Below are 17,890 nucleotides of genomic sequence, written 5' to 3' on the forward strand. Positions count from 1 at the left end.
TGAATTCTTGCCAAGTTAAAAATTTGACTCAAAAGTAAACTTTTACGATCATATCGCAATGTTTTCCAAGTCTCTTTTATTCTTCTTTTGAACCTTATCGAACTCCTTCAAAATTTTCAGATTCATGCTTCATGTAAGCATGTGTGATCATATTCAAATGAAGTGTCCATGTTCATCTCTAGCCTGTGAACCTTAGGTTTCTTAATCACATCGTTATGTATTCAACCATGGGTTCACGTCACCTTTTCTCCAAAATATAAACTTTTCAATCATCAAACTACAATAAGATTTGCATGCATCAATGGATTCATAATCTTATGATGTTAGAAGTCCATCCCTTCGGAGCTTCCGTATGCAATTTTATTCGTATTTTGATCAAATTGACATTTCTAGAAGTGATTCATACATAGAAATGGTTCATCTATATCTAACATATAGAGCTCTTTAACCTATTTAGCATTTCAAAACATCCCTTGATTCAACTAAGCATAGAATAACATTTTTTCGATGCTTTGAATCTTTGACATTTAGTGATAACTGCAATGGAATGATGTTTTGATTATAGCAAGAATATAATAACGATTATTTATGTCAATGCTAAACTATATATAGTTAAGTGAAATGTAAAGTCATACATGTAAAACAACATTTGTTTCTCACATTGTAGATTTACTTTTCCCTTATCCAAGTTTCAACTCTTCGGCTCAACCTCATTCTTCAATAAGAGAGTTAATCTCGACATCACATGTCAAATAAGTAGATTTTTGCTAAATCAATTTCTATGACTACTTGATGTGGAACATTTCCATTCTTTACCTTCCAACTGTAATTTATGGGTAGTTTTCAATTTCTTGGAGCTAGTCCTCATTTTAAACATTTGCTATTCATAATAGCACTTGACAGTTTAGTAGCCTTGAGATTAAGAATTGACAAATTATTTGTCTTTTCTTTATCCTTTGGCTTTTATTGTCGTCCCCATCCTTCTTAACCCTTTCTCATTTGAACCATCTAGAACATTTCTTTCAAGCTCAAAATGATACTATGCTCAACTACTTTAAGCATCTTACATAATTTTGCCAAAACCATTCAACACAATTCATGTTGGAGTTTAATCTTGTATTTAACACCGCATGCAATAAGTGATGAATGATGTCACTTAAATTAGTCAACATTTGACAGTATGAAAATCCAAGTCATTCACCATGTTCAATCATATTGATCAAGATAAAATATTGGTTTCTTCATGTGAGTCGTACTCATGTTGTTTTTAGAGGTCTTGTACCTCTCCATCGAGTCCAATCACTTGAAACGTTTTTCAAAATGAGTCAATGGTGGAGCCATTCCATTATTCAAACTTTTTGAGTTCTTGAAAGCTATAATTAGACATGTGACATTATTAAATAGGTTTTAACACTCCTTTAGCCTTTAAAACCCTTTTAGCAAAGCATGGATAATGGTTTACGGATACTCTTTTAGTTTTGAGAACGTTTCTCAATATTTCTTTCAATTGAGGAGATATACATAACATGAAAATTAATCAATATTTATGAATAATGTGATTCCAAAATCCTATCCCTATGTAGCATTAAGCGGACGGAGGCCCTTCCTTAAGGTTACATTTTCAAGGTAAGGAAACTCCTTTACTAATTACAACTTCTTGTAACTCTTGGTTGGATAGATAACATCACATGTTCAACTATCCCCTTGCTTCAAAATCCAAAACGCTTTTGATGATTTTGTTGAGGGTGACCAAATTAAGAGTGTAAAATTCGCAATTTCACCTTACCTCCCAAGATTAATAATAATGCCCTGCGGAGGCATGACCCATTACTATTAATCAAGTGTTTAATAAGTACTTTATATTTGGAAAAGCGAGCCTCAATATTTGGGGGACTTAAGTTTATTATGTTGTTATAAATTAGTGAACTCTAGCGCATTTGATAACAACATTCAATAACCTTATAAACATTTTAAGAATAATTATAAAATGAACAAAATTAAATATGAGCTAGTATGACCCCGGCCTAATCCTAAGAACTAAGCTTGATTAGGCACCTCCTTGAACTCTTCATGGATCTCCATCCATTTTCATCATGGGCCTTCTCATCTTGGGCTCTTCTTTGGATTAATTAAGTATTTAAATAATTAAACTAATTCATAATTAAAATAAATTACAAAAATACTTAACGATACGCAGATCGTATTTAAATTACAAAAATACACAACGATACGCAGATCGTATTTTCTAATTTAAACTTTGGGCCATACTAGTCATTTATAGCAATAATAATATATCATATATAACATACAATTGCCACATAATAAATCACATAGCATACTTTACCTAAATTAAAATATCAAATATTCTTAATTAAGGCAACGTATATTTCAAAATATCACATATTTTAGGACACGATCGATTAGATAATATCTCCATATTATTCATTCCCATAATTAAAATATCATATATTTAAATTAGGAATGAGATGAAATCAAATAAATATATAATCTAAGAAAATAAATCACATTTATATTCTATCCTAATCATTAGTTAACCATCTAATTTTAATTTGATTAAAAAATCAAATTATGGATAATCACTTAATTTAAATCAAGTCAAATAATCATAATTGGAATCGCTCATTTATCTCCTTAAAAACAGCTTTTTTAAACAATTATCCTTAATTAAATTTAAATCCATGATTCAAAATTAATTAAAATACTTTATTTTTTATCAATTTTTTTTTATTTATAATCTGAAACAGGTGACTGCCGTGGCTGAACAGGCTGCCCAGCCACGTCACAGCCGCCGCAGCAGCCAGGCCGGAGCCCAGCCACCGCAGCAGCTGGCCGCCGCAGCCAGGCAGATTGCCCAGCCACAGCAGCGCTGGCTGGCGCACCAGGCAGCAGCCCAGCACACCAACCAGCAGGAGCAGTGGCTGGAACCGTGCAACAGTTGCACGTTTCAGCCACTGCCCCTCCCCTGAACCCGTCACCTGCTGCCCTCCGCCCCTGACGACCACCGAGCAGCCACGGTGGACCACCGACGAGCGGTTCTGCCACCCAGCCGTGGCTGCTCCCACTCAGCTTCTTAATTTCCTTTTTTTTTTTTTGAGTTAAATTAATTCCACAACTCTTGCAAAATTAATTTGGTGATCTAATTAAATTAAACATAAACTCCTTTATGCATAATTTCAGAAAATTAATCTAAAATCTCCATTTTAAATAATATAGGGCTTTTGATAAAATTTGATTTCTAATTCATATAAAACTCTTTTACATGAATTAATTAATCACACTAAAAACCTTTTAAGTATGAGAAATTAAATCAAATAATATGAAATTAACACATTAATTTTCGAAATTAGGGTTCATAACACAACAATAATCAGAAAATTAATTAATGCATTTAGGGCTAAAAAATTCGGCTAGGGTTAATAAAAAAATTTTGAGCAATTAAATCTTCATTTAATCAATTCCAATAAATCAAAATCATATTTTAATTGGGTTATTCGATCCATAATTCAATTCCTCCCCTTAATCAAATTAAAATTAACATAAAATACATCAAAATAATCATATTATTGTGACCAATAAATTATATGCAAGGGGCTAACTGATACCACTGTAGGGTTTTAGGTACTTTAAGCGGAATTTCATGAATCTCATTCATACGCACCTAAACAGGATCTCATGCATATACAAATAAAGGATCACATAATAGTTTAGAATTAACCTTTGATGCGTGAATTCCCAAGCTTTTTTCTACCTTCTTGTGGAGATTATAGCCCCAATTGTTGCTCCTCTAATATTGGTCCACTAGTGTAGATCGAACCTCCACCAATGCTAGTTAGACGAGAGAGATTAATCTCCTCTTCTATGGAGAACTTCTAACCGGTTGTAGAGAGAGAGGAAGGGAAAAATATTACGTTGTTTCTTTTTGAGAGATGAACGTTTGTTTTTATTTTTCCCTAAGCCCTTTATTATATATAATCATATTATCTAATTAGGGCAAGACTTATTCCTATCTTACTCCTTATGGCCAGTCATTCACTAAGCCCAACTTTTGGACTCGGTATTCATGTTCGACCTAACACTGTAACGTGTGACCTCATAGGATCCATTTAGTTGTCATTGGTTTAACCCAATGATAGATCAATATTGGTCTCTAGCAAGACGTAAAGACGACCCAATTAAACGAACTTATTATCTCCATAATACGATCAATATTATATTAGTAATTGCACGAGAGTCGAGGACACATTTCCTTCAGTGCGGTGGCTGTGTTTCTGGCGGTTTGGATAGGTAAGAGGATGGTGGTATGGTGATGTGGTGGTGGCTAAGGAATGAGAATGGAAATACCTAAGGAGGGTTAGAAATCAATTTGAAAGAACTTGGGGGAATGAAGAGGGTAAAGAGAATGGGAAAAAAGGCTAACAAACAATAACAAAGGGAATGAGGGCAGTTGAATCTCATTTCCTTTGATGAATACTCCCAACCAAATGACTCTTAAATATTTATAGTAGAAGTTTTATTCACAGGTTTTAAAAAAAAGTTTGGTCTAAAATCGATTTTTAAGGTGTTTTGGACCAAATCAAAGATTGTTAAATTTCTTAACCAAGAGATCAAACTAGATTATTTTATTTTATTATGTGGATGAGATGATGTATATGTAACGCCGTACTAGTTTGTTGCCACCTTCCGATTGTAACCAAGGTCATGCAGAAAATTACGGGGTTTTAAAGAAAAAGAAACAAAGGCTGTTGCTGATGACTAGCTAGAGTAATTCTATGTCGTCTCAATATGTCATTATTAAATGCAAGTACTAATAAAAAGACAAAGCATTTTGATATACGGAGTAGTATAGACAGAACCGTGATTAACAGTAACTAGCCTTCTGGCCCGTTCCATGCACGGGTTATTACTTAGAATATTTTCCTTGTAATGTGTTGTTTATTTGTGTTATATGAGTCAGCATTGTTTTATTGTACTTTATATATATGTTTATATAATGTGTTCCTTCAAAAAAAAAAAAGTATGTTTATATAATGTGAACTAATTAGCAAAAATTTTTTTTTTTTTTTTTTTTTTTTTTATTTTTATTTATTTTTTTTATTTTTTTTAACTATTACTTTATTTTAAGTTTATGAGATGAAAAGACTAAGACTTTATTTTGGTCTAGTTGAAACACTTAATTTGCTTACTTAAATTTGCAAGTTACAGAATGCACAAAGACATGAACTTTATTTTTTGATAAAGAAGGTGACTTGTGGCATATGAGTGGTTTGTGGTGACATGTGGCATATGAGTAATGTGTTGTTTGTGTTTTTAAATACTAAGTATAGAAGTATAGATATAGATTTCTATAGAATTTGATTTCTAATGATTGGATATCTCATCAGTTAATAAGAATTTACCAAATAAGTTTACTCACATCCACAAAGAATATTAACATGCCAACATTATATTAAAAAAATTGGATTGTTCTTCCTCTAACTAGGTGCGGCTATAAAAGCACACTAGCCATAAGTCGGGTCATGTGTTGGGCCATCGGACATTTTCCCTTAATCAACCATATCTTAAATGAGATAAGAGCGGTCAAGTGCACAACATTTGTGTCATGTCGGTCTTGTGTCAATCTTCTAAGAGTGACGTTGGTTCGTCCAAGATTAATTAAAAGTATACAAGTCGACACAACCTACTCACAAAACTAGAGAAAAAAGTGTTCTTTCACGATAGTTTGATGAGCCTTCATATCGAGGTTTACAATGGAAACCCATTAGCCACCCTATCTTATTCACAAACGTAGCCTGGTTAGAGAGAGCAGTGGGTTGTGGCGGCCTCTCTAATAAGCGCAATTTTGAAGATTATAAGGTGTTCAGGTCAATCAGTATATTATTATTCGTGATTCTAACATATATTGAAGACGTATACTCTCTCAAATTTATTGCAACTGTCCCACTTTGACTGATATATATGTCAATGCAAAAATCTGGTCAATAATATTTTTAATTATTAATAAATATAAATTAAGAAAAGTTTTAAAAACTATATATAATTTGAGATGATTCAAGTGAGTGTTAATATAACTTTATTTTTTCTTAGCTTTTGTGTATATAAATCACTAATAATACTAGTATTAATTAAGAGTGGATTTTATGAATAGTTTAAAAATATAAAATGTCAAATTAAGACAAATAATAACGGAGTGAGTACATGCATGTCATATTACTTTTTCTTTAACTAGGTTGATAGCTTGATACTTTATGGTTTATTTATTTAAAGCTAAAAAAATAAGCAAAAATCTCAAACACAAACAACGTGGTTACTCTTCAGTCTTAACCATATACTTTACCAATCTATAATCTCTCCTTTTTTATACAACTGTTAAGATGAAGGCAGGTTGAGCTGTCCCTTTTTACCAACAAGTATAATGCTTCTAAATATTTTACAACCAAGAAGTTGTAAATGGAAATACTTTAGTGACTTATATGCTTAAAGAGACAAGTAAAGAATTTTATGTTACATCACTTACATAGTTACATACAGTACATCATACATTCAATACATGTACGAGAGTACTACATCTTGTTATCTTATACGGAGTAAGGACCTGTTCTCTTACGTTGAAATTCAGTTCAGTTCAGTTCAGCTCCTAATTTCTTTCTCTTATAAAATATTCATTTCAGTTCAATTCAGTTCAGCTGAGCTCAATCAATGAGAACAAGCCCTAAATACATTGTTTCAATCCTTAAGCCACATTGTATGTAGTTATGTACTCAAAATCAATTTTTTAAATTTTAGGTACAGAGTACATTATTTGTATCCATGACACAAAAAATGACAAGAAATTATCTTCGTAACTTAATTTTTACCAAATCAAAACAACTTTTACTCGTAGCTTCTATTTTTATAAAAGAAAATGAATTTCCTAGGATAATAACTATTTTTTCGCGTGAAACTAAATTCTAAACATGGAATATAATATTTACTAATTACAATTGATTTCGCTGTTTCGTTACTTTTCCCCACTTAATACAACTAATTAATTATTTTTCATTGGTTAAAACTAAATTTTATTGATTAAAACGGATTTTTACTGAAAAAAATCTATATTTAACTAATGCCACCAAATAATAGTCATCAAGCAAGCAAAATGCACCCTTACCCCCCTCCCTAAATAAATATATATATAAAAAAATAAAAAATAAAAAAAAATAAAAAAAGAAAAAGAAAAAGAAAAAGGTAAATTAAAACAAAATAGAGATTGGAAAGTAAGCAATTAACCAAAAACCCAAACAAAAATTGACTATAAAACATCTATACAAACTCTCTCTCATCATCACTTGCTCTACTCTCACTTCCCACCACCCACCTCTCTCCTACTTCTCTCTTTCTCTCTCTTCTTTTTCTCTCTCTAGTCTAGTGCCACAATACTTTCTGTTCTCTTCTACCTTGCTAGAAAGAAAACAGCAAGTATTGTTTGGCACAAAACTCAGAAGAAAGAAGAGATTTATACATAAATAAAAAAAAATAATAAAAATATCCCCCAAATCATCCTCTCAAAAACCCCATTTCACCCACATTGTCAATTTCTCAAGAAATTACTCTGTTTTTTGTAAAATCCCCTGTTTTTTTATCCCCAAATCCCCTGTTTTGAACCCAAAAATCCCCCTTTTTTTTAAGCCCAAAATCCCCTGTTTTAGGGGTAAAAATGGCGGATTTAATCCAAGATCAGCTGTTACAAGCAAGGGGAGATTTATCATTTCAATTAGGATTAATGTGGGAAACAATAAAAGCACCATTAATTGTACCAATGCTTAAACTTGGTGTTATTATTTGTTTAGCAATGTCATTGATGTTGTTTATGGAAAGGCTTTATATGGGTGTTGTAATTGTATTGGTTAAGTTGTTTTGGAAGAAGCCTGAAAAACGTTATAAATGGGAAGCTTTACCTGATTCTATTGATGATATTGAAACTGGCGGCTCAAATAAGTTCCCTCATGTTCTTATTCAAATCCCTATGTTCAATGAAAGAGAGGTATAAATATTTCATACCCCCCTTTTTTCCTAATGTTTTTGATACTTGAATTTGGGAATTTTCTAACTAGCTTTTTAGCAATAGTTCAATTGGTAATGTGTTGGAGGTGGTGTCTGAAATTCGGGATCGAATTCCGTCTATATCAATGTTAACGTGGGAAGACAAAATTAAAGTTACCAATAGCTCAGTTGGTGACGTCTTTGAGGTGGTTTCTAAAATTGAGATCAAATCCCGTCTATATTGAGATTACTGTGGGTAGAAATAATAATAAAAAAAAAAAAATTCTAAGAGAAGATTTATGCATCATAGTAGACTTTTTCTTTTAGGTTCACACAAATCATGGTAGATGTTGCCTTGACTTGGTGCGGTGTTAGTGCCACTTGGTTGATTTGGTTTTGATAGTTGTGTAATTAAAGAAAAGCTGCCACTTTTTCACAATTTAAGTTAATTAAATAATTAATTATGATTAGTAAATATATTAATTTATTTAATGTATAATTTTGGTAATTTTGTGTAGGTGTACAAAGTATCAATTGGTGCGGCTTGTAACCTTTCATGGCCGGCTGATCGAATGGTGATCCAAGTACTTGATGACTCAACTGATCCGGTTATCAAGGTAAAAATGATTTGGGCATTTTCGTAATTTAATGCCTAGTCTAGTACAATAGTCACTATATTAGTGTACTAGGAGTACAACTGAATTCTGTTTTTTCCTTAAATAGGTTTTGTCTATTACATCATTTTCCCTTTTTCATTTAATATTATCGGTGATTTATTAGTCATTGTTACAATTTTAATTAAAATAAAATGTTTGGTAGATGAGTAAGATAATGTGTTAATGCCAAAAATGTAATCTAATTGTCATAAACCATGATTGATACAGGTTTGTACTTAATTATTAGTAGCAAATAAAGTGTTACTTTCTCTTTCGCATTAAATTTATCATTCCGAATTTAGTAAGACTATTGATTCGTGTTTTCGACTTGAATTACCCTCTTTAATCATAACTTAATTTTCTTAGATATTAAGACGTTTTTTTTTTTTTAAAAAAAGCCGGTAATTACCGTTCCCATAACTTTTAATTAGTTGAAAGGTATGAGATAATTTTTTCCTTTTTTTTTTCTCTTTTTTTTTTTTTTTTTTTTTTTTTTTTGGTGTAAGGTATGAGATTTATCAATTTGATTATAATGTACTTAATAAACTAGCTTTAAGAGTTAACTAAATTAGGCCTAATCTCTAAGCCTAGATGCCGTTTCTATGACATGACATTTTTGCCTTTTCTTGTACGGGAAAAGTAAAATGTGATTTAATCTTTAAAATTCGATATAATTTGCTGCTTTTTTTAGTTGTAATCATTTCACTAAGATAATCCACAAATTTTTATTGAATTACATCTTTGCACTCCACTAAAGTTTTTGCGTTATGTTGCTAAATTTGAGACATTATGAATATTTTATTTACAGGATATGGTGGAATTAGAATGCCAAAGATGGGCTAGCAAAGGGCTTAATATAGTGTACCAAATTAGAGAAAATCGTGTCGGTTACAAAGCTGGTGCTCTTAAGGAAGGTTTAAAGAGGGACTATGTCAAGCATTGCGAGTACGTTGCAATTTTCGACGCTGATTTCCGGCCGGAGCCCGATTATCTCCGACGAGCAATTCCATTCCTAATGTACAACCCTGAATTAGCTCTTGTTCAAGGACGGTGGAGATTTGGTAAGTACATAGATTCTATTCACCTATACGTTACCTAATAATGTCTGATATTGATACGTGACTTGTGTTCTTGTCCAAGTGTTAAACTCGATTTTTTAAAGAAATTTCTTAGTATCAATATGTTCATATCTATTAATGTGCGTTGAGGATGTGACACACTGACACACACAAATAAAATAGTGAATATTATTACTATATTATACGTCTAGACTAGTATAGTCTTATACCCCGCACAAATAATTACGATTAGTGACCATCTACCTTATTTTTTCTCTATAACGAGAAACTGTCGGTGGACTGTTAACTTCTTTGCTAAAAAAAATGCTTATTTTTATTATAATTCTGTCTTTTAATAACTTTTATATGCTTTTGGAAAATGCCACCAATCTTTTCAATTTTTGTGTAATTTTACATTGTTTGAGAATAGGGATGTGGTGGGGGTAAAGTTTACACTTTGGGAAAGAATAGCATACAAAAAGAAAAACAAATAAAAAAGAAAAAAACAAAAATGAAAAAATGAAATTGTTTGGTTTAATACACGAGAAAATACTAGGAGTTTCTTTCTCAATCGAGGTACCCACCAATCACGGGATATTTCCTACTCTAACGGGTTTGATGATGGTCCTTAGTTTGTTTTATAGCCATTCACATATCAATTATTAACTCATAGACTTATGACTACGTATGTAATTAGCGCTCGTACGGAGGGGCACCTAATGTAATTTTGTCTATAGAAAAGTAATAGTTAATCGTGTGGATTTGAAAAGAATTAATACGAGAATGAATGTGATAGGAGTATAACAAAGATTAGATGTAAAAGAAGTTGATTGAACCAAGTTTTGAGCTAGTCTATTTAGCACCGACAAAAATAACCATCAACTTAAGCAACATGAGTACTATTTGTTGGTCGAACAAGTCAAGTGAATATAGTATTATCTGTAAGACAACGTTGAATATTGAAGAATTGAGTCATAACTGGTAAATAAGAGCACAATAATATAAACAAAGAGATCAAGGACTAATAAGAATCTAAATGTTCCCAAGGGGCCAAGCTGTAATATGCTCAAATCTTTTTTTGCTGCTCTATCTCCAATGTATAGATTTTATAAACAATCTCTTGAACATAATGGTGATTATATTAAAACTTTTAATGCATGTAGTGCTACTAATTGATTCTGATTAAAGGTATAATTAAAGTGTCCTCTTTCTTTTTCTTCACTCTAAAGCTTGATTAAATTAAGATTTACATGCCACCGGACCACTCTCCATTACCTTGCTCTTCTCTTCTTATCTTCTCATTTCTGCTATATTTGTTGTAAATTGTGATCAACCTAAATTTCTGGGGTAAGGTTTGTCTTTTAGCATAACAATCCATGTTACTATGTTATGCCTACATTACCTTTCTCCCCCCTTAGCTTTTTTTTTTGTCGGTTCATATGAGGTGGAATGAAACTACAATAAATTATACGAGTACAATGTGCTTATTATAATTCCGTCTCATATTAAAATTTGATAAATTTATCTTAAGGGTCTGTTCATTTCATCCTATTTTCAATTCAATTCAGTTTCTAATTTTTCACTCTCATAAAATATTCAGTTCAATTTAGTTTAGCTCTAATCAATTCAATTCACTTTAGTTTAGTTCAGCTCAGCTCAACTAGCTCAATTCAATAAATGTAAACAGGCTCTAAATCAGCTTTGATAAAATAATCATGAGTGATAGTATCTATCACATTAGTGTGAGTCAAAGCCTGTTCTCTTCAGCTTAATTTCAGTTCAATTAAGCTCCAATCAGTTCAATTCAGTTTTTAATTTCCTTCTCTCATAAACAATTAATTTCATTTCAGTTTAATTATTTTCACTAAATCAGCACAAACCCTAATTCTATTAATGTGTCACTCTGACATTGCTTTTCGCGCGCACAAGGGTTGTTTAACCCTTTTGTTAAAAGGCAAGTTCTCGGCCAACCCAATTCCCCGCAAAACTCAAAACTTTAATAACACCAATTATTACGAGTATGAAATTTTCTCATATACAATTACATACTCTATATTTCTCAATTAATACATTCATAAAAAACAATTTTTTTCTTGGCAATAAATTTACCTTTTACAATTACACCTATACAGTACGGATAAAAAAGAAGAAGGGTAGTTGGTCAACGAAGGGATAAAAAAAAAAGAGGTAATGAAATCTAGAGTGGTAGAGCAGTTGGACAGCCCCACAAGCACGTGGTAAAATAGCATCTATTTGCTGAGCTATTACTTGCTTACTGACACTTTCTCACTCACTCTGATTAATAACAGCCAAATTTGGTAGACCCCACTCTGTCTCCGCCGACACTACCTGTCCTAAAGTAATGGTGTTCCACCATTTTAATAAATCACAATTAGGTTTCAATAATTGCTGTGGATTTGGTGTTTTTTCTTTAGAATCTTATGCCATTGTAATTTTAGTTTGTTATGATCATGTGTTAGGCTTAACTATGTAAATATAAATGTCACTTATCACTATATATGGTAGAGTAAACTTTATAATATGTGCACTTTTGAGTGTGGTAGTTACTACGAGTACAAAGTAGTGGATTTGTTGAAATTTTAATTTATCGGTGGTTAATTAATTTAACAAGTAATTATATATTAATATTTAAGTGTAAGCTGATTAAAAAAAAAAGTCAGGTAATATGTAATGAACGAAACATTACTACTTAAGAGCAGTGTCATGTTGTCATGTGTGAGTTGCGTTACCAAACAATTAGGACCTGTTCTAATTTACTTAGCTGAGCTGAACTAAATAGAGCTGAAATAAATTGTTTATGAGATAAGGAAATTAGAAACTGAATTGAACTGATTGGAGCTGAGCTGAACTGAAATGAAATTAAGCTGAAGAAAGCAAGCCTTATTAGATTACAAATCTGGACGTTATAACATTTAACTTCTTGTTCGTTGTCTAACAAATGGTCAACGCAAGTAATTTATCGATTTCTTAATTGGTTACACACTTATACTAATCCATTTTAACATGGCTGATTTACAGTGAACGCAAACGAATGCCTAATGACGAGGATGCAAGAGATGTCACTAGACTACCATTTTAAGGTAGAACAAGAAGTGGGGTCTTCAACTCATGCCTTCTTTGGATTCAATGGTAATTTCCAACTTTCTTGTTTCTCCCATTACTTAGCCATTTGTTACACCTGACACAATTCAGGAACTGCTATATACTGCCTCATTTATGATACGTCACGTGACACGTTTCACCCAGAATATCAAATCTCGCAATCATAGGTTAACTTATCACACTTGTACTAAAATATAGAAAAAATTAATAATAAAATTAAATGTTTATAGGTATTATTAATATCGAAATTGAGTATTCAAGAAGAAGTGGACATTTAGTTTAAAGTAATGTAGCAGCATAATTAACAGCCTTTGATTGTTAGTTTTAGTACTCAACAAGGACATAATTTTAATTGGATTAGAGTATGTAGTAGTGTTTGATACTCAATGTGTAATAGCAAATTATTGAAATTGGTTGGAAAAAACATTAATGTTATATTAAAAAAATGAACAAGGCCTCATATGTATCATATGGACTACGGAGTATGAAGTATCTACATTTATTTTCGGATATTTTGAAATTTGATTATTGGCTAATTTTTCTAGTAGCAATATTAACCAACCTATTAGATAATATGAAAACTTAAAATTTCCATTTGCTCAGGATTAATAGTGCTCTTAGCAATGCCCCATATGATTGATCTTGTTGTTTACGAGGCCGGAGGCTAATTGCCCAAGCGTAAAAATGTTCTTACCTAAGTCTAATTATAATTGCTTAATAAAAATACATTTTTTGAGAAAAGTTTATTGAAAATATTGATGACATTTAATTTGAGTGTGATATTTTTGCGTAATTCAAGTGTTCAAGCTAGCAAGGATGGGCATTCTGATAAGAATGAATCATTTTAAGAAAAGTTTGCTGACAATTATAAACCTTGACAGAAATATTGATTGGGTTAAATTATAATATGAATATCATAAATATACTCTGTATTAATTATAAGGATTTTAATGCAGGAAATGAAATCAATTCTTTAAATGAGGAGATATTAGGCACAACATGTTTATGCAAAAAATTGACATTTATTAACCCTGCGCCTTTCCAAAATTGCAGGGACTGCTGGTGTATGGAGGATAGCTGCCATTGATGAGGCAGGAGGGTGGAAAGATCGAACTACGGTTGAGGACATGGATCTTGCTGTTCGAGCTAGTCTTCGTGGATGGAAATTTGTTTATCTCGGTGATCTTCAGGTATAATTCTTATTTGAATTTACTCTATGAACATAATAACAAGCCCTTAATTTACATGTATCAATTACATTATACTAAAGGCGAAACCTAAAGAGACACTTGGCAATATAATATAACGAGTTTTCCCTCCAAAATAACTTGCTAAGAAAAATTTTATTTTTATGTTTGTATCTAAATTTTGACTCTTAATTACATTATACTAAAGGCGAAACCTAAAGAGACACTTGGCAATATAATATAACGAGTTTTCCGTCCAAAATAACTTGCTAAAAAAAATTTTATTTTTATGTTTGTATCTAAATTTTGACTCTTAATTTGTACAAAATCTAAAATAAACTTCTTTAAATATCATATTTCCCATTATAACTTTTTTTTTTTTTTTTTTGAGAGAAGTATTTCCATTATAACTATTACATATTTAATTTTTTTTTCTTTTACATATATTTCATTTTTTTTGAAACAATATATATTCATACTTTTTAATACTGAGTTTGAGTTTATTTGATACTTTTTTGGTTAAATTTATTGTCATTATAATTATTTGATAACCGTGCATTGCATGGGGTTTAATCTAGTAAATTATAAACTCGAGAGCAATATGGAATTTAATCAACGGATCAAACTCTATGAGCATAATTAGATGGCCAATACAAATAGTGTAACATTAGAAAATTGATAATGTGGTCATTTATTTTACTTGTTAAGCATCATGCTATAGAGAATATCTTTATTTTCTTTGTTTAGATTAGTCCGGTTTTAATCTTGAGAGAATACTATTTTAACTGTGGTGTATTTTCCTCTGTAAAATTATGATCAGGTTAAAAGTGAATTGCCAAGTACCTTCAAGGCTTTCCGCTTTCAACAACATCGATGGTCTTGTGGCCCTGCTAATCTCTTCAGGAAAATGGTCATGGAGATTGTCAGAAATAAGGTCAGCATTCAATCAGTTTATACAAAATAAAATCGATTATATTAGCCTTAATCATAGTTAGCTTCTTTTGATCATTTCGTATATTCATAAAAATCTTGGTTTTGCAGAATGTGAGATTCTGGAAGAAAGTGTACACAATCTACAGCTTCTTCTTAGTGAGAAAGATCACAGCTCATATGGTCACCTTTTTCTTCTACTGTATTATCCTGCCTTTGACAATACTCATTCCTGAAGTCGAAGTCCCAATTTGGGGATCAGTTTATATCCCTTCAGTTATCACCATCCTCAACTCTGTTGGAACTCCAAGGTCTAGTACTAGCTCAACATTAATTTCTGTCAACGACTTTCGTTATCTTTGATCTTTCATTTACAATCTGCTATAAAATATAAAATGCAGGTCAATTCACCTACTGTTTTACTGGATCTTGTTTGAGAATGTGATGTCCTTGCATCGGACTAAGGCCACACTCATTGGCCTCTTTGAAGCAGGCAGGGCAAACGAATGGGTTGTCACTGAGAAGCTCGGAGATTCTCAGAAAAACAAGGGGAATGCCAAAGAGAAATCAGCCGGGGTAAAAGCTGCAGTAAGGAAAGCGCGATCCAAGATTCTAGACAGGTAAAACAACATTGTTTCTTTTTTATGAACCGAACAATAAGCAAATGACTTTTCCTTTCACCTCTAAGTACATTAATCTATCGGTTTTCTAATTAAGAATCATTGCTAACATGCTCTTGATTGATGTAACAATTTTGACAGAATGAATTTCTTGGAGTTGATAGTTGGAGTATTCCTCTTCTCCATCGGATGGTACGATTTTCTATATGGCAAGTGGAGCTACTACGTTTACTTCTTCCTCCAAAGCATCACCTTCTTCATCGTTGGCTTTGGCTATGTTGGCACCTTCGTATAGTCTTGTTCAATCCTTCAAGAAGTGTCACTCTATGGTCTAATCAAATACCACATTTGCACAAATTTCATGTTGTCGCTTTCCTATAAACATTGGATGCTCGTTTGATTGTGCATAAACAGTCGTGTTTATTGCATTCGACAAATTGTTAGTGCAAGTGTCTTATCTTATTGCACGACTTAAATGGGTCGCTGTAATAATCCAGAAATATATATATAGGATCATTTTTCTTTGAATCGCGACATAGCATTCAGAAATCAGAAGCACAACGAGCAGGAAGAAGAGCATAGAAGGAATAGAGAAACAGATGAATGATTGTTTTGTTTTTTTTTTTTTTTTTTTTTTTTTTTTTTTGGCTGGAAGATGTTTGGAATTTCTGTGGGATCACAAGTATTTTAGTTATTGTATGTTTGTTTATCATGATTGTTAGTTTTGTTAAGGAGTTGTATGGTAAAAAACAATAAGATTAGTATAGTATTGTCTAAGTTATAGGGTACTACAAGAAGTTCTACAAGATTTGGAGCAATATATTGATAAATGTCAGTATAGTTCATTCAGTTAATTCACTCAAAATGGTTGTAATCTAGCACTTTTTTTAAGGCAATATATCCCGGAAATTGACCTTTGTTAATTTTGGTTCATTGAAAAACATATCGTATCTAACCTTGCTTCGTTCGTTGTTTTTGTGTGTGGATTTAGCGCATGGCCATTTTAATTTCCGGCAACCATGCATGCCGAAGTCAAGAAGTATCAATCAAGTCCCTTTAATTGGGTGATCACAAGCATTCAAAGGATTATGAACTTAGCTTCAATTATGCACGATTAGGCTTAAAACGGGTAATGGAAAGAAATACTTATGGCAAAAAGTCAACTAATTGATAGTTGCAAATTTGGTTATTGATCTTTTGAAGCAAAAATGTATGTAGACTTGGAATTTTACTACAGGGATGAATAACTCCAACAATAATCCCAACATAAACAGTCCTATGTGTAGCAGTGTAGGTGCATACACTCTTCAGGGTGAAGGCTTAAGGCTCAAATTTTAAGGTGGGCTTATACTTTTGAACATTTAGTAAAAAATTTGGCTCAAATTTTAAGGTGCGCTTAAGGCTTAAATTTTAAGGTGGACTTATACTTTTGAACATTTAGTAAAAAATTTAAACAATTGCAAAATTTTAACATTTAGTAAAAATTTTAAACATCGCAAATTTTGAACATTTAATAAAAAAATATGAACAATCGCATTGCACAACACCTATACTTTTGAATATTTGATAAATAAATTTGAAAAATCGCAAATTTTGAACATTTAGTATATTAAATACTACTTCTGTTTCATTTTCATTGACACGTATTCCTTTTAGGAAATTTTTTTTTAGTTGACACATTTCCTTTTAGGGTAAATTTTTTACCTTCCATAACTATTGGGCTTAAGGAACATGAAGTATTCTGGAGTTTGGGTTGTGGTTTGGGCCCTTGGAGGTTTTCTTTGGGCTTTGGATGTTCGCAGTTTGACTTTGAGGGTTTGCGGATTTGATTTTGGTGTTTAGACCTCGGTTTAGAGCTTTTAAGGGGGTTTTTTCAGGGCTAGGTGAATGATTAGGGAGTTCAGAGGCCCCCAATGGACATCTATCAGTCATTGCTCGCTTGAATAAGACCCATTAGGTGCTAAAATGGGGGACTATTTTAAGTGTTAACACCTTCACAGGTAATTAAAAAACTCCCAGCTCCGTCTCGGTCGGCATTGCTTTCAAAGGGTAAACACTAAGTAAGCGGATTTGAACACTCCTAAGAATTAGCCTAACTAGCATTCAAAATAGACCCTTGGCCTTAGGCATAGTATTTGCCACTAGGATGATTAAAACAAAGACTAGGACAACTCAATTGCCTCTCCGTTTTGTAGACCTAAGAATAAGCTTCATCAAATGACTAGTAATGCTGCAATTCAACTTGATTGTCAATAGGTTTTTTGTCCGCTAAGAAT

General features: G+C 32.0%; 1 protein-coding gene across 1 annotated transcript; it reads left to right on the plus strand.

The window, feature by feature from the left end:
• The first annotated feature begins 7,242 nt into the window (after positions 1-7,242).
• LOC145558598 (glucomannan 4-beta-mannosyltransferase 2-like) lies at positions 7,243-16,459 on the plus strand. Its single transcript, XM_081619886.1, has 9 exons — positions 7,243-8,041; positions 8,559-8,657; positions 9,505-9,757; positions 12,794-12,904; positions 13,931-14,067; positions 14,885-14,998; positions 15,106-15,305; positions 15,396-15,614; positions 15,756-16,459. The coding sequence occupies exons 1-9, from the start codon at positions 7,715-7,717 to the stop codon at positions 15,907-15,909; spliced, it is 1,614 nt and encodes a 537-aa protein (XP_081476012.1). The 5' UTR covers positions 7,243-7,714; the 3' UTR covers positions 15,910-16,459.
• Positions 16,460-17,890: the final 1,431 nt, after the last annotated feature.

This window comes from Chenopodium album, chromosome 9, assembly GCF_948465745.1.
Source record: "Chenopodium album chromosome 9, dcCheAlbu1.1, whole genome shotgun sequence".
In the NCBI taxonomy this organism is placed as follows: Eukaryota; Viridiplantae; Streptophyta; class Magnoliopsida; order Caryophyllales; family Amaranthaceae; genus Chenopodium; species Chenopodium album.